The sequence below is a fragment of the Drosophila pseudoobscura genome, chromosome 3, assembly GCF_009870125.1.
Source record: "Drosophila pseudoobscura strain MV-25-SWS-2005 chromosome 3, UCI_Dpse_MV25, whole genome shotgun sequence".
In the NCBI taxonomy this organism is placed as follows: Eukaryota; Metazoa; Arthropoda; class Insecta; order Diptera; family Drosophilidae; genus Drosophila; species Drosophila pseudoobscura.
The window spans coordinates 12,716,675-12,732,014 of NC_046680.1; the positions used below are offsets into that span (position 1 = coordinate 12,716,675).

The 15,340-nt window shown below is 43.6% G+C and overlaps 2 protein-coding genes across 3 annotated transcripts; both read left to right on the plus strand.

Moving 5' to 3' along the window:
• The first annotated feature begins 241 nt into the window (after nucleotides 1-241).
• On the plus strand, nucleotides 242-4,047 carry RabX1 (RAS oncogene family member RabX1). 2 transcript variants are annotated; one of them, XM_001360991.4, is made up of 3 exons: nucleotides 246-581; nucleotides 1,724-1,857; nucleotides 2,983-4,047. In XM_001360991.4, the coding sequence occupies exons 1-3, from the start codon at nucleotides 539-541 to the stop codon at nucleotides 3,589-3,591; spliced, it is 786 nt and encodes a 261-aa protein (XP_001361028.1). In that variant the 5' UTR covers nucleotides 246-538; the 3' UTR covers nucleotides 3,592-4,047. The 2 variants fall into 2 exon arrangements, with proteins under 2 accessions (XP_033233852.1, XP_001361028.1); XM_033377961.1 differs by lacking the exon at nucleotides 1,724-1,857 and having other exon boundaries at nucleotides 242-581.
• Nucleotides 4,048-12,182: 8,135 nt separating this feature from the next.
• LOC4804471 (uncharacterized) lies at nucleotides 12,183-13,116 on the plus strand. The gene is made up of 2 exons (XM_001360992.4): nucleotides 12,183-12,859; nucleotides 12,926-13,116. The coding sequence occupies exons 1-2, from the start codon at nucleotides 12,221-12,223 to the stop codon at nucleotides 13,022-13,024; spliced, it is 738 nt and encodes a 245-aa protein (XP_001361029.2). The 5' UTR covers nucleotides 12,183-12,220; the 3' UTR covers nucleotides 13,025-13,116.
• The last annotated feature ends 2,224 nt before the right edge of the window (nucleotides 13,117-15,340 follow it).

Here is a 15,340-nt window from a genome sequence, read left to right on the forward strand (position 1 = left end):
GGAAATGCCCTTAGTGATGGGCGATATTTGTACTGTTATTAATTACTTTGTGACTGAAATGAAACTGAAGATAGTGTTAACCAAACATATAAATCAGTTTAATTATATTAATACATAAATTGTTTGACTAGAAAGTTGACTGGAATGAAATGCAATAACATCTTCTATCCGCAACTCTAAAATCCTCCTTGCGAATAAAATATCGGTATAACTATCGAAGAGGTTTGCAGCCCTGCCAAACAGCTGATTTGCGTTTAACACAATAACAACAAATAAAATTTTTTTTAAACTTTTATCTTTGCCAGTGGCACAGCACTTTCGACTACAAAATCCCCACCAAGTGCGATAAACCCACATAGAAAAACTGTACTCGCTCTTCAACTGCACAAGTCCAGTGATTGAGTGACCTGTTGAGGTTTTGGAACGCCAGTGGCCTGTTTTGATTAGTAATAAAAACTAAGCAATTGTGACTAAATCACTGACTGACGTCCCCCACTTACTCCGTGCCATGCGAGTCGATTGATTGCTTTTCTCGAAGATGCGCGGAATTGAGGGCAAAGTTGTGGTGCTCGGATCGCGAGGTAAGAGCAAATATGCATTGCAATTAATTTAATGGCTGAAATTCCATTTCATTCATAAGAATCCGTAGATTGCACGTAATTTCAGCATTTGTAAGGCGATAAGCAGCAGAAGCAGCAACGAACATACTCTGGGTAAATCGATAAGCGGCAGCCTTGAACTGCTCCCACACTCGGCTTAATGATGGGGTATTCGGGATCGTCTCTCTGCAGGCATTGCTAGGGGCTAAAAAGGAGGCGGGTCTGGCAGTCAGTCAGGCTGTCTGGTCTGAAATATTCTTATCAGTCTGCTAAATCCATGAGAAACAGCCGCCCGCAGTAGCAGAAGCAGGGAATGCCCGCTAAATTGAACATCAGTCAGAAAAGCCAGCGTTTACGGAGAGTAATAAGGCCACTGGGAGTCAGTTTTAGATTCTAGAGGTCTGTCTTTAGTGTATCTTACTACCAGTAAAAAGTTCTGCAAAGTAGTTTCCCTTTTTCACAGGCGATTTCTGTTTCAAACTGGATTCCCCATCCACACAGTGGTTCCCATACCCAATCGCTAGTCTCTACTGTACCCGACTTTGCAACTTTTTCGTTTGCTTTGGCTGTTTTTCGTTATTTCGACAGGCCTAGGTCTAAGCGGCTGTTGTAATGCTAATATTTAAATTGTTGAAGGCCATGCAAAGTTCACCTAGAAATGTAAATACTATGCACCTAGTATATATGTTCATATGTACTCTGAACAGATGTGTATGCTTTATCCAGTTGTGGCTGCTGGCATTGATTCATCTGCGTTTTGTTCCTGGTGAAATCTGTTCTTCCCTGAGCCTAGACTAGATATGATTCATTTACATATCCATCGAGATGAGATGCAAAGCGGGAGTACAGTCATGGCCGGGGATTCTCAAGTGCAAGTGCATTTCAGACAATGAAATGTGGTTTTGGGGCCTTCGGAGCGGTTTCCTTATCTTTGTTTACCACCTTACGAGGGTGCTACGTCTCAAATATAACTACGCTTCATGTTATTGTTTACTCTGCCATGACTAATCAAAGGTCTATTAATGCGTGCGCTGCTGGCCGTCCATGCGGTGTCCGCAGATAAGACTCGGTGTATTCAATTCGTATTATATGGGAGTCTTACTTTCAATTGTTTGTCGTTACAGGCGTGGGCAAGACGCGTTTGGTCATCCGATACATCAAGAACACATTGCATCGCAGCGAGAGCGAGGTGCCGACAATAGCCGTCTCCTTTTTCACGTGCAACATCATCTTGGACGAGGTCAAAATCAAATTGCAAGTGCGTACAACCACCCTACCGAACACCGAACATCGACCCCGCATCCCTTTCAGGCACCCACACAAATATTGGAATGTGGCCGTAAAAAACCGAAAGCCAAAGGAATTCCCTCGGCCCTACGCCCACTAATCCTATTTGCTTGCTGGATCCCCGGAACGGTTGGAGGCACACGCTAATCTGGGCTTTTTCTGCCATTGCCACTGCCCCTGGCCCTGTCCCCTGTCCACCTCTAGCTCGGCTATTTTATTTGCATGTTTTTTTTTTATTTTGCAATTTCTGCGTCCACTGCACTTTGTCTGTTATTTGTTTTTTTTTTGTAGCGTACTTTCTTTTTTTATAGTTTATTGATAAGCTGAGCGCGAGCGGCGGCCAGCAGCAGCAGTTTTCCCCCATTGTGATAGGGTTGCCAGCCCTTTTTCTCTCCCATATTCTCGTATATTTTCTCTTGGGTTATTCCGCTTTTATACGCAACCATATAACAATGGGAGCTGCAATAACTAGAGAGATCCCTGCACACTCTCGACTGGGCTGTACCCTATTTAATGTAACCCAAAGATAAGTGTAGAGTTTCATTTCGATTAGTGTCGTTTCTTTATGAACCCTAAGGTAACCCAATAATTGTGAAGTCGTTTTACGAAACATTTTGGTGCACAATTCCAATTTTAGACACAGGACCTTTAAATCAAAAAGTTCAAGGTTTAAATTTTTCCATAAGAAAAAACTTTCTCCTTTTTAAGAGCCCGACAAACCCAACAACCGTTCAGAAATACCCGTCTGAGAACAATAAGAATGAATACATAATGGGATATAGTTTGTGTATTTGTGGATTCGTAGAGGTCTTTGTCTCGTTCTGCGGTTCCCCTGTGCTTCGATTTAGTTTCGACAATGAACATGTCGTTGCCCCAAATTTTTATGAAGATTTGAATGGGCGAGAGGGCATAAAGAGGACCGGACGCACAGCTGAAGTGCACATTCCACAATCCTCCAGATGATTGTTATTGCTGTGGGAGCGCGAGGGCATAAAGACCACAATTGCAGAATAAACGCTGAGTGACTGAATGACTCAATTAAAGTTCAAGTCACGGACGAACTCTAATCATTCAACCATTTGTCCATCTCTTTAAGATCTGGGACACCGCTGGCCAGGAGCGCTACCGGGCGGTGGCACCTATGTACTATCGGAATGCGAATGCCGCCATTCTGGTTTTCGATCTGACACAGTATAAGACGTTCACGGAAATCAAGTCCTGGATACAGGAGCTGCATCGCAATGTCCAGGATCCGATGATACTGACGCTGGTGGGCAACAAGATGGACATGCAGGCGCAGCGTGCCGTCTCCCGCGACGAGGCTTTCCTGTTTGCCACCTCCATTGGGGCCACCTACTTTGAGACTTCCACCGAAACGGATCAGGGACTGGAGCAGGTCTTTCTCTCAACGGCTTTGGGGATGGTGCGTCTCGCCGACGAAGGTAAGAGCCATTCGCTGCGCTCCTTCGAGTCCACCGATTCCCTGGCCTACACCAACACCAACACTGCCTTTAGTCACACTGTGGCCGCCTTGGCTCGGAGTCCAGGCAATGCTGCCTTCCGACTGCCGTACGTGGACATCGGCCTGGCCGTTGAGGGCGAGGATGTGAAGACGAATGGTGTCGGCCGCCTGGAGACGCCGCCCTGGAGCATTGAGCACATAGCCCTCGGCGAGGTGGAGAGGCCCAGCTGGTGCTGCTATTAAGCGGCCCCTGCGACTATTATCAAAGAACCAACAATGTGATGTTAAGAAAATCAGATTTATCTAAGTTCGAATATATCTACGAATGCCAATACGGATATCCCAATAACAGCAAAGCAAGCCCCGAACATAGCTTGAAGCTATATAGTACTTTTAAACACACTGATTAGGCTACAGGGCGGAGTTTCTCGATCCATTGACAAGCCGCCTGGACTATCCGCTTCATCTTAATCTTAATTCTAGATTCTAAGCGTATTCAGCAATCGCCACATGCATATTATTTATAACTATAGGGTGAAAAGTTCATTTGACCTTGCATTCAAATACCACCACCACAGGACGCAAACCAAGCCACAGGGAAAAAAGCTCCAACACACACTCACACAAACACCACCAAATTCATGTACAAAGAAATTTTTATACCGCTTGGATACATAAAGAAAAAAAAGAAACATACTATACACCGATGCGTATACCACATAAATATAGATGTGAAAATGTATTCAACATGCTCTGTCATTTTGGGGCAACGACGGGCACGCCCCGCATCGCTTTGGGTGGCGTCAAGTGGCGTATCGTCCGAGGTTGGAGCAATGCAAATGCATTAACTTGGCCATTAACGCGGCAACTTAACGTGTAATTGGAATTTAATGCCCCCATAACAAAGCCAAGGGTTACAATTGTATTGCTATTGGTTCATGCTTCTAATACCAGAGCATTAGGTTCTGAAGGGAAGCACCCAGGAGCGTGACCTGCTATTATTATTAACCCCTCTGCGGCGCATCAAGGTCTGCGTGCATTGTAAAGGTGTTCGGGTGTTCTAACAAATCGATTTCTGATTAGCTTTCTTTGCAATATTTCAAAATTCGTTTATTAAATAGATTTGTTTTTGTTTTTTTTTTATGGATTATGATGGATTCATTGTGAATTTGTTATTACAAATTTTTTTTAAGATTGGTTTTTGCCTGCTGACACTTTGATTGATATAAAATCAATGAAGGCCCTTTGGAATATCAGAGCCATTAGTAAGAGTCCAAACCAACGACAGAACTCTGTTGCCCTACACCATCCCCACCGCCTCCATCTTAATTCGAGTCCAAGTCCCAGCTAAAGGTTAAATTGAATGGCTAAATCTAGATGTACTCATAGATCAAGCAAGTTGGGGCTAAGTCGGGCACAATGGCGCAAGTTCATAAAGCCAGCGCCGAAAGCAACTTTAACGATTAGCTAATATACATAACTTATGGTCAGTTGAATCCTTATGTATAAATAATATGTGCAATTTAGCGTGAGGCGCCAACGAAAGACCATCAACAAAAGACCAAAAACTCATTCAAGTGTCATCAACACATTTACCAGGCAGCTGGCGGCTCCAGGGCCCAGCAGGGTCGGAATGCGAAAGCTATGGATGAAGCCGGAGCCGGTTCTGGAGCTGGACTTGGGGATCTGTTGTGGTTCAGTCAGCCCATTGATTTGCCATTAGTGGACGGTAAATGAGTGCGGAGTAACACAACAGCACTCGCTCGTTTGTCTCTGTGCTTGAGCACTCAACCGGAAGTGATGCCAGCCCACGCGCACACGTGTGTCTATGTAGATGCCTACCAGATACGACTATCCTTGACTTATACCCACCTACACTAGTACAAGCAATATACCTCAACATCTTGGCTTGTGGCGCACACACACACACACAGAAATTGTCCCTTAATGGTGTTTAGACGGCTTAATGATGTAGAAATGCATCAATGTAATCAAGGTGTGGCAGTATCTGAAGGAGCGGCAGCAGCCTGAAGGCAGGGCCTTTGACCAAGCATTTGAGGTTTGTCTGCAGCCGGGTTAACCGCACTCTGATGTCCCAACAAAATTCCTAACTTTATTCGCCTGTCAGTTGAACTAATAGGCCAGCATGTCGTACCAAATTATCCATTAGCAGTCTGACAGCTTGGCCAGGCATATTTACATTCTGATTGCACACAAATGAGATTGTTCGAGAGCTAATATATTTGTATCAAGGTTTTTAAGTCATTTTGTGTGGAATTCTAAAATGTACATAATTATGTATGTCTTGGGCGTCATTTGCTCTGTCTGCTAGGGGCTTCAATTGGCGTCGTTTCTTTTAAAGCAAAGAGAATTTCTAAGTGCTACGCTACAAAGGCTAACCAGTCCATAATTGGGATTAAGGTTGGAATCGTTCTGTTTTAAAATGTACATATGTCCAATCGAACAGTTTTAATATTCACGAAAGGCCTTTTTCGCTGCCAGTTTTGAAGTCTATTATTTTTGGATTTCGTGCAACTCGATAACTAACTCCACAAGCTATGATCTTCCATTTAGTTTCCATATTTTCGGGCTTTTAATTCCTCCAATTTGCATTTGGTTAGGCGCCAATTGCTGCTGACAGACAGGGGCAGGACACTGAAATATTTGTATATGATTCATGCATATAAATCGTATTACATGTCCGCTCTGGCATATTTACGAGTCTATCCATAGGTACATATGTATGTACAGAGAGACTACAAACATATATACATACATATATACAGAGCGCTTGAATATCAAATCTGCTAAAGTTCCCTTTGCCACATAAATTGCTCACACATATGCACAAATCAAGTATGCAAACGAACAAATGCCGATGTGTGTGCGAGGTGTTTGTGTCCTCTGAACGATTCTCTTTATGCCCCGATCCCCGAAGCGTTCATCTATCGCTGTAGCCATCGCCATTGCCATCGACATCGAATACTGGCAAGCCGGTCATGCAAATAATTTTGAATATTTAACAAGAGTTTCGGTTATGTACAATGCTCGTACTGCAGCAGCCCAGAGCGTGTTCACGCTTTCGATGCATACTTTATGGCCATTCCCTCCCTCCCTCCCTCTCCCTCTCTCTCTCTCTCTCTCTGTGTGTGTGAGAAAATTTGCATGTGGCTTGGTGGTGTCAACTATTTGGAATTATTACAGATTTGACTGAACTTCTACTGACCTGAGCAGCCATTTAAGGTGCATACCACTCCACACAATTACGCTGTAATTCTTGTGTAGATATCCATCGACAAATGGGCTAGCAAATTGAATTCTCCCCTGACAATGTTTATTTGCATTTGAAAGTTTACACGTGTCTATTTATTTTTGTTCAATTTATTTTAGATCAAGTTTACCTGATCCCAAATCAAACCAATCAATCCCCTTCAGCTCAAATCAAAGTGTTCTATTCAATTGAATTGCTTCAGTGAAATTGGATTGTCTCGCGTGTGTTCCTATGCACCTATATACCAGTACTGCTATATTTTGTGAAAGTAACTTCAATTGAATTTCCATCGAAATACTAGGGAAAATACTTGGAGGTCTTGTACAGAATGGAGCTACGTATGGAATGGCCATTTAGTCAATTAATCAAATTGAAATCCATTTCAAAATGGAACAAACTCGAAGCCCTGGCACCTTTTAACTCAACAAACAAGGCAAATGTAAAATTTCGCACTGCTTTATCTCTTGTTCTAGTGCCGCTCTTGCTTCTGGTTCTGGAAATTGCATGAATGTCAAGTTAGCCGAGTTGAGTTGAAGTTGGCCAGAGCTGGTGGCTGAAAGCAATGCAGCGACATGAAAAATACCACAGCAGAGAATGCATAGACATACAGACAGGCCAGGGGACAGGAGATGGCTGGCTGGCTGGCTGGCTGGCAGGCTGGCAGGAAGAATGGTGGGGAAAAAGATGAAGATGGAAAGATGGAGGCGCTGCGGGCAAGTCGTTTGAGTGTCGTCCTCGTCTCTGTCTTAAGCTCAAATCCCAAATGCATAGACAGCTGCTTCTGATGCTGATGCTGCTGCTTGTGGCGCTATCTGCACAAAAAGGCAATTCCAGCTACGGGAAAGGGAGTTGCCCCAAAGGGGCAGGCACAAGAAAAGCCAGCTCGGAAAACGCAATTCAAATCCAATTTAATGTAATTTTAATTGAGCCGCTGCCTGACCGATGTCTGAAAAAAAGGAAACATGCGAATATACATATGTATACATATGTACGTATTCCTAAGGGGTTTTCCCCCGAGTTATTTATGGGACAAACACAAATACGAGAAGAACTATTTGATTTGCATTTCATTAAATAAATTCCCGCAAAATTGGCAATTCCGATGCAATTGCTTGGCCATAAATTGTCAAGAGTTCCGCATTGACCCAAATTGAATTTTGTAACCAGAGTGTTTGGCTGCTGCAGCACATTATTTATAATTTATCTAAAATAATGAATACAATAGATCCCATCCCCCTAAATCATGGTAGTCTCTAGCAGTTGCTTTCCTGTTTATGGGTATCCTGCGAGTTCCCTTTGAGCTCGGTGTGCCGGTCGCGGGTTCATCAACGGCTACAATTTATCATAATTTGCTTACAAATTACTTTTTCACCCACAGATGATGCTGCTGCTGCTCCTGCTGCTGTTGCTGCCAACTCATGTTGCCAATTTCGAGGCCCAGCAACCATTCACCTGAATGGAGGCTCAGCGAGAATGGCAGCCATTAAACTGATAAACCCTCCAGTCGTGTCGAGTCCACACACACACAGAGATTCCAAAAGGGTGGACTGGGCAGAAATGAGTCTCAAACATGCCGGTGTCCTTGAGAGCGTGTGTGTGGCAGTGGCATAAGGGCACAATTTGTCTAGACAAACTCCAGCATGCCTTTGTCTTTGCCTTTTCTACATTTCATTTTTCTACTGCTCATATCTATGTTGTACCTTTATCCTACGCAACAGACCTCAGCGGAGAATGTTATTTTGGGATAAGAAAAGAACTCAAAACATACGAACCTCTCAAACTAAAGGGTTGTGAAAATTTCTGCCACCTTCAATCTATTTCAATTGTTATTTTCTGGAATATAAAGACAACACTTTGGAAAAGAATTCGATAAATAACTATTAAGCCCTTTAATTCTCATAAAAAGTTTTAAAAAGGTGTCTGACAACATATTTAATTCCACTAAACTGACAAAAAAGCGTTATAACACTTTGCGGAATATTTTTGCCGAAATGCTATTAAATGCATTTTCATGAACTTAGCTCGATTTTTATGAATTTTCATGGAATCAACTTTTTGTTGTTGATTTGCATGCACTTTTTCTGAGGTATTTCCTGTGATTCCGTTTTTCCTGCTTGTTCTCTCAAGTTAGTAGGTGGGTTTTCTGCCTCCCATTTTATTTTGTGAATTTTTATAGGAATTTTTTCTGCTACCGAACAACTTGAAAGGGTCATAATTTGGACGTTCTCGGATGCAGGGTATATATAATTTCGTTATTTTTCTTTTTCCCTTGTCTCTATCAAAATCTACATACACACACACAGAAGAACAGCCCACCAGCCCATCGGAGAGATGTCCTAAAAACTGAGAGATGTGACTGCCACATGAGGGTGCACAATTTTTTCCCTGTTGTCGAGATGACAACACTTTGCCATTGTGTTTTGGGCTGTCACTTTCTATTCGCCCATTTTGCTGCCCCTGAGTCCTTTTTTCCGCATTCCCCGCTGCCATTTGACATTTTTAATTGTTTACCGCCCAACACTAGGCGACAAAGGTTTTATTTGTCGTTTTTCCAATTCGATGCGATTCGAGAGTCTTGAGACTTTAAGATCAAGGCCAAGGCAAAAGGATTGGGAATCTTGAAATTTTGGGGTTCACTGATTTTCAACTGAACATCATTTGTCTGCTGACTGGACAGTCATGAATCTGCATTTATTTATGCCTCCATATCAACTGTTTCTCGCTTTTACTGCCACCATTCCAACTGCCTTTTTCCGTCTCCAGGCTTTTCCAAGTACAGTCATGACTCTGGAGGTAAGTGTGTGTGTGACTGTGTGTGTTTGCATAAATACTTTGGGCTATTGCGTCCACCTTTCAATCGGAATACGTATGTATATGTGCATATATCGTGGGCGTAACAGGGAACCCCGCTCACTCTCCCTCTTGGCTGCTGTTCTCCAACCTATATTAAGTCCTGTGGGGTGGCGGCTTGGGATGGAATATGCTGGCATCTGGTGATGGCGCCGCTGGTCAGTTTGGCTCTGACGTTTGACATTGACAGGCTGATAATACAAATATCATTGTTGCTTGCACATAATTAAGCCTGACAGTCGGCGAAACTCTTCAGGAAACTCTTGTCCAGCTCCAGGCACTGTGGGGCGAAATCCAGCAAGTGCTTAACTCGGATTTCTTAGCAGGTTTAAATAACTGAGCCTTCAATCATATCCATTTAATGATAATGATATCCATCGAAACACGAAAGTTAAATCTATTAAATTATTCTATTATGAGAATTCAATACAACTATCTGTTGCCATGCAAAGGGATCTTTGATAGTGAGACGGCTAGCCCTTATCCACTGTACTTGGGCCCTGCTGCTGGTGGCATTAACATTATTAGTATGCGTGGCTATATGCTTGAGTGTGTGTGTGTGCCTGGATTTGGTCCTAATGCGCCTAGTGCCAGCTCCAGTTGACAGTCTGTTGACTTTCAGCTTTGGTCGCTAATTAAGCCTGTTTATCGAAGTAAGTTAGCTGTTCAACTTTCACAGCCCCTGTTCTATCTGTTCTCCATCGCTCCTCCTAGCAGCCTCTACGGCTTAGTTCACTTTAGTTTTATCAGCCAACTAAATTTAGTGTGTCAGTCGGATCTAGGAGTAGCATGTGTGTGCCCCACCCACTGTTCCATTCCCCCCTCCCAGCTGCCTTTGGACATCTCTTAAGTGCAATAATAAAGCGATTCTCGTAAATGCCACAAAGCCTTCCAGTTCGTCTCTAATTGAGTAAATTATCCAGGGAAATGAAAATGGTTTCCCATATATGGAGCGGCAAACAAGTTTGTGGCATTGTCACACACATACATTTATGTAGGTACATATATGCATGGACGTGAGGGCGTATGGTTCTGCTTTGTGGTTGATGTGGAAACATCAGAAATAGCTTCGGTTTGCCATCAGCAGAGACGAAATCAGAGTAGTACGACGGCCTGTATGAGGGAGAATATTCCACTGACAGCGGCTCAATTGCCTGCGGTTTGCCTTTTAGAAAAGGCATTTTATTAGCAGCCAGCACACAAGTATAATGCCAATCGATGGAAAATTGCAATGGCAAGGGGCTGGAGGGCCAACTATTGATCACGGTTTTAACTTTTCCTCCACATGAATGTGTGTGTTCATTGCACTTGACCTTGGCAACAAGATACCGGGGACGCTTTTCAAATACTTTTGAACTCAACCTTTGGGAAAACGGAAAGTTTTAATCCAGCCTGTAGTTTATCTGCTTCATTTGAAGTTCTGCTGACCGGCTAAATTGTACATAGTATCAGTTTTTGGATTCATTTCATTCTTACAGATAAATCGCAGTTCTGCTGCAGGAAGGGACTTGAACTGAAGAGCAGTTTTACTAGCAACTGAGGCGGCAAACTAGAGTTTTCCAAGTGTGTTCACATTTTGCTATCTGCCATTTGTTTCGTACATGCATCATTATTTGCCATTGAGCGATAGTATAGTGGAATTTTTTACGGGCAGATAAAAAATATAGTAAACAAGAAACAAAACTGAAAAAGAATGCAACTATTTCCGCTACATTGGTTGGCAAATATTTGTTACAATTGGTTGTCATGGAAGCGATACGTTATAAGTAGGGGGAGGCATGTTGTGAGACCCCATGGCAATTTAGATATAGATCCGGTGCAACGGTGCGTATGATTATTAATATTATTACAAACGATTTTTACGTTGTGTTAGGAAATTGAATTTGAAAAATTCATTCGATTCATCGCACGACGTACAATTGCTGCATTCTTTTGTCTACCATTTGTTCAAAGCCCGCACTGAAAATGATTCCGAACTGAACGCAACTGCTGGACAAACAATGTGGCATGAATCAAACCATTTCCGAGTCCCCCACCCCCCCCTTGAGAATGGCTACTTTTGCAGGACAGTTGAGTCCTTTGCATTCTGGGGCTGTCATCTGATGGGTCAAAGTGTTTGGTATTCTGTCCAGTTCGAATACCAGTTGTGGCTGAAGCTAATCCCTGCAGTGAACCACTTGTTGTATGTACCACAGACTTTCAGTCATGCCCTTCCACTTTCCTGACCTACTTTCCAGACATTTCATAATTACTATAATCGCATGCAAAGTATCCTCAACTAGCGGCATCAAGTGCATAATTTATAAGTCCCTTGCCTTTGTCGCATTAATAAGCGGATCATATAGGATTAAGAACGCCAGCAACCCCCACGCTAGAGGATGGCGTAAAGGATACCAGCACAAGAAGGTGGAGAAATTCAATGACAAATACAGCATAGATTCATTTCAGTATTCAGTATTTCAGTAATCACCTGTTAAGAAGGTGTTTTTGCCACTTTCCAGGCCTTGTTTTTACATGCGTCATGACAGAGTATGAGTATGTGCCGAGATGTCATTCTAAGAATTTCTCTGGTTGATAAGAGGAAAAACATTTGCACGGCTCTAAATTACACTAATTGGTGTTTTCGCCTGATAAGCGAAGTGGCTGGAAAGGAAATGCTGGTAATAGCATCTACGGGTAGAAAAGTGGCTATAAAAGCGAGTGGCTAGCTACAGTTCAGAGTCAAAATCAACGCGAATCTCTGCCAGATAGATGATGATTATGAACATAAAGACGCTGACCTTATTCTGCGTCGTGCTGGCGGTGTTTGCTTGCCACACGTTCGCACAGTCCAACGCCAGAAATGACTCAGAATATTGTCCCCCAGATGGAGGAAATGGTTCCGATAGCGGACCGGACTTCAACGATGACAAGGATGGCCAGGACGATCGCCTTTGCGCTGCCTTCCAGGATGTGCGCGGCCTGATCGACCACGAGGCTCTGGTGGCACTGATCGACACGCACTCTCAGTGCGACGCCAAGTTCCGTAAGGCCATACGCTTCTTCAACACCCCCGGGTTCGAGGAGGTGGCCCTGCTGCTGCAGGAGAGCGAGGCCTATCAGACGGCACTAGAGGAGCTGCAGATTGCCGGCGTAAACACCACAGACATCGAGCTTATCCTGGACATCTTTGCGTGCATCGCGCTGCCTGTGCCCCAGGCCGAAAAGAGCTGCGACTGCAGTAAGGTCAAGAAGAAGAATAACAGCTTCATCGCCGACCTGCTGGCCCTCATGCCCAAGAGTGATGTGCACGGCTACTCCGTGGATGCCCAGTCCAAGAACTCGAACTTTGCCCTGTTTTCCCGCACGGTCACGTCGACAGAGTTCCAGGACACTCTCCGCGCCAATATTGTGGGTTCTTCGAATTTCCTCCTACGACTGTAATCCACACTAATCTATATCTGTCTGAATTTGCAGAAGAAACACGATGTGGCCAGAGCATTGAAGATTCTGCGTCGCAACGGATGGGACATTCTCGAGCTGCTGCGCGCCATGATAACCATTCTCACCTGGTGACCTGCCGGCGACACAGTACACGCCGCCACCTTCATTGTGCGCAACTCTGCATTGTATGTAAACCAAATACAGCAACAAGTTTAAAGATAAAATGCTGGGAGCAAGTCCTTATTTGAGTTGAATGGCCTGCCCCGTGGGGCACTCAAGGCTGTCATCTGTCAAAGGGGATTAGGGAATATTGCAGGTGTGGGTATGTCGTTGTCCCGCAGTGCTCTCTATTTTAATAGGGATTCTTCATTGAAATTGCGTCCAATTTGTCAATGCAGCGGAAATGCAGCAGAGGGGAACGATTCATGCCCGGCGTTGACGGGGGAGTCTATATCCACTTTCTATCGTTTTGAGCTGATTTCGCTTCCAATTCTTCGGATCAATAGCTTCGTGCACTGCCTGGCTAACCTTTCACCAAATAGATTGCTTGATTGTTATTTAATTTGAGTAACAGTGCTTTAAAACAAAATTGACAGACTCAATGGTGGGACTTCAAACTTATGGGACTTCCTGGAAATAATTGAAATTCTGTTCATTGGAGAATCTCCAGTGAGATGCGAATTTTCCAAGTATGCCTCTAATCAGATAAATCAGCAGTTTGTATGTTTGCTTTGTGTATTCTCCTTTTAACCGGAATGAGGAAATAAAACCGAATTCAATGCGTAGGTTCGCTTCCAACATAACGAAAGACAAACCTCCCTGGCGGATTGGAAGAGTTCTTAGAAATCGATCAATCATTTCGAAAACTTAAATTTAACTTTTCCCTTTAAGCATTCCGGACACACACATTTCCTGCGGAGTATTAGTCCCAGTTGGGTATTTGATTTGGCATCATTCAGGCAAATTGTGGATATCCAGGACGGGTGGCATGGCCCTTGGTAAACAAATTAAGACTCGTTACACTTTCATTGCTTATGCTCAATTTACGAGTTACCAGCTGTCGCTAGTCAGCCCTCACAGGAGTAGCAGTCAAGGCCCAAAAGTTCTGCCATCGATCCTACCTCACCGTCAGCTATGAGGTCGGCCGCACAGCATATGCAGTCGTGCAATTGGAACGGCACAAATGCCTGCTCATAGCAATTGATTTATGTCTGCTACGTGACTTCATTTTGGCCAACGAGGGAGGCCCTGGCTCTGTGGAGCAGCACCTGTTGTCGTCTTTCCTCTTATTAAATTAACAACGAAACAATCTCACTCGCACTCTGTCTGTGTAGGTGCGTGGGGATCCTTAGCCAGCAAATCCGATGCCATTATGCATTAGAACTGTATAAACAAATCGTATGCGTGCTTCCCAGCTTTCATCTTCGTGCCCCGGAATACGTGCTTTCCACAGAAACAAACAGAAAAAACATCAGCCCTCACTGCGAGCTGAGTCTCAGGACTCTCAGCTCCATCTCCATAGTCTTCCCCCGACTCGTGTGTCAATCAAGTTAAATGTTAATGAATTACTTTGCATGGCCTGCGCACTAGGACATGCTGACAGGACCAAAGAGAATGATGCCGACAAGTTGTTTTGGTTTTCTAGACACACTCAGGATCTGGCCCAACTCCCCCGCAGCTTATCCTGTGGTTGGCTTAATGTTTAAACCCTATAGGGGATGGATGGGAAAGCTAAGGGCAATTGCAATATGAGGTATCCAATTGATTTAATCGGTCAACGAATTCGGTTTTTATGCAAAGCTCTTGCATAAGCTGGTTGGCAGCGCTGAACAGCTGATAGTTGGATAAGTTGTCAGATTGAAAGTGGTTTCATACATATATACATACATACATATGTATAGTCGAACCTCCTTCCAGTCAGCAGTAATCGAGCACACTTTCGGTGCCACAGCATGGTCAATAGAGAGATGTGCCAGCCTTCATGCTCTCTCTTGCCCACACTCTCCCTGCCTGCCACTCAACGACTTGGCCTTCCGTCAGAGTGTCTGCGAACATGAACGAAATAAATTGTTGCATACTTACGTGCGCAAAAAATTTGCACTCTAGCCTTTGCTAGATTTTTTTCCCGGCCAAAATCTTTGTTGTCCTCCCCGGCCCATTACGTTTCATTGAATTAATTACGCTGTCAGTCTGCTAGTGGGGCGTGTGGCAGCAGATTAAATACAATAAAACAAAACACACACTTATGGTAGGAGAAAGCAACCTGCATGTCGAAATGAAATAATTAATTAACGCAGTGGCTATCGGATGCGTGATTGGATTAGTGAATGAAAGGCCTAAATTTTATAATTATATTTACTGCATATATCAACTGTATATTTATATATGTATGTATGTATATGATTTTCCCATGAATATGTTCATCATTGTGCGCTTTTGAAGCATGTT

Bases quoted from the DNA above. Each gene is read 5' to 3' on its own strand.
- RabX1 (XM_001360991.4), top strand. From the start codon at position 539: ATGCGCGGAATTGAGGGCAAAGTTGTGGTGCTCGGATCGCGAG. The intron at 582-1,723 runs GTAAGAGCAAAT...TTGTCGTTACAG, and splicing joins TGTGGTGCTCGGATCGCGAG to GCGTGGGCAAGACGCGTTTG. The intron at 1,858-2,982 runs GTGCGTACAACC...CATCTCTTTAAG, and splicing joins AGGTCAAAATCAAATTGCAA to ATCTGGGACACCGCTGGCCA.
- LOC4804471 (XM_001360992.4), top strand. From the start codon at position 12,221: ATGATGATTATGAACATAAAGACGCTGACCTTATTCTGCGTCGTGCTG. The intron at 12,860-12,925 runs GTGGGTTCTTCG...CTGAATTTGCAG, and splicing joins ACACTCTCCGCGCCAATATT to AAGAAACACGATGTGGCCAG.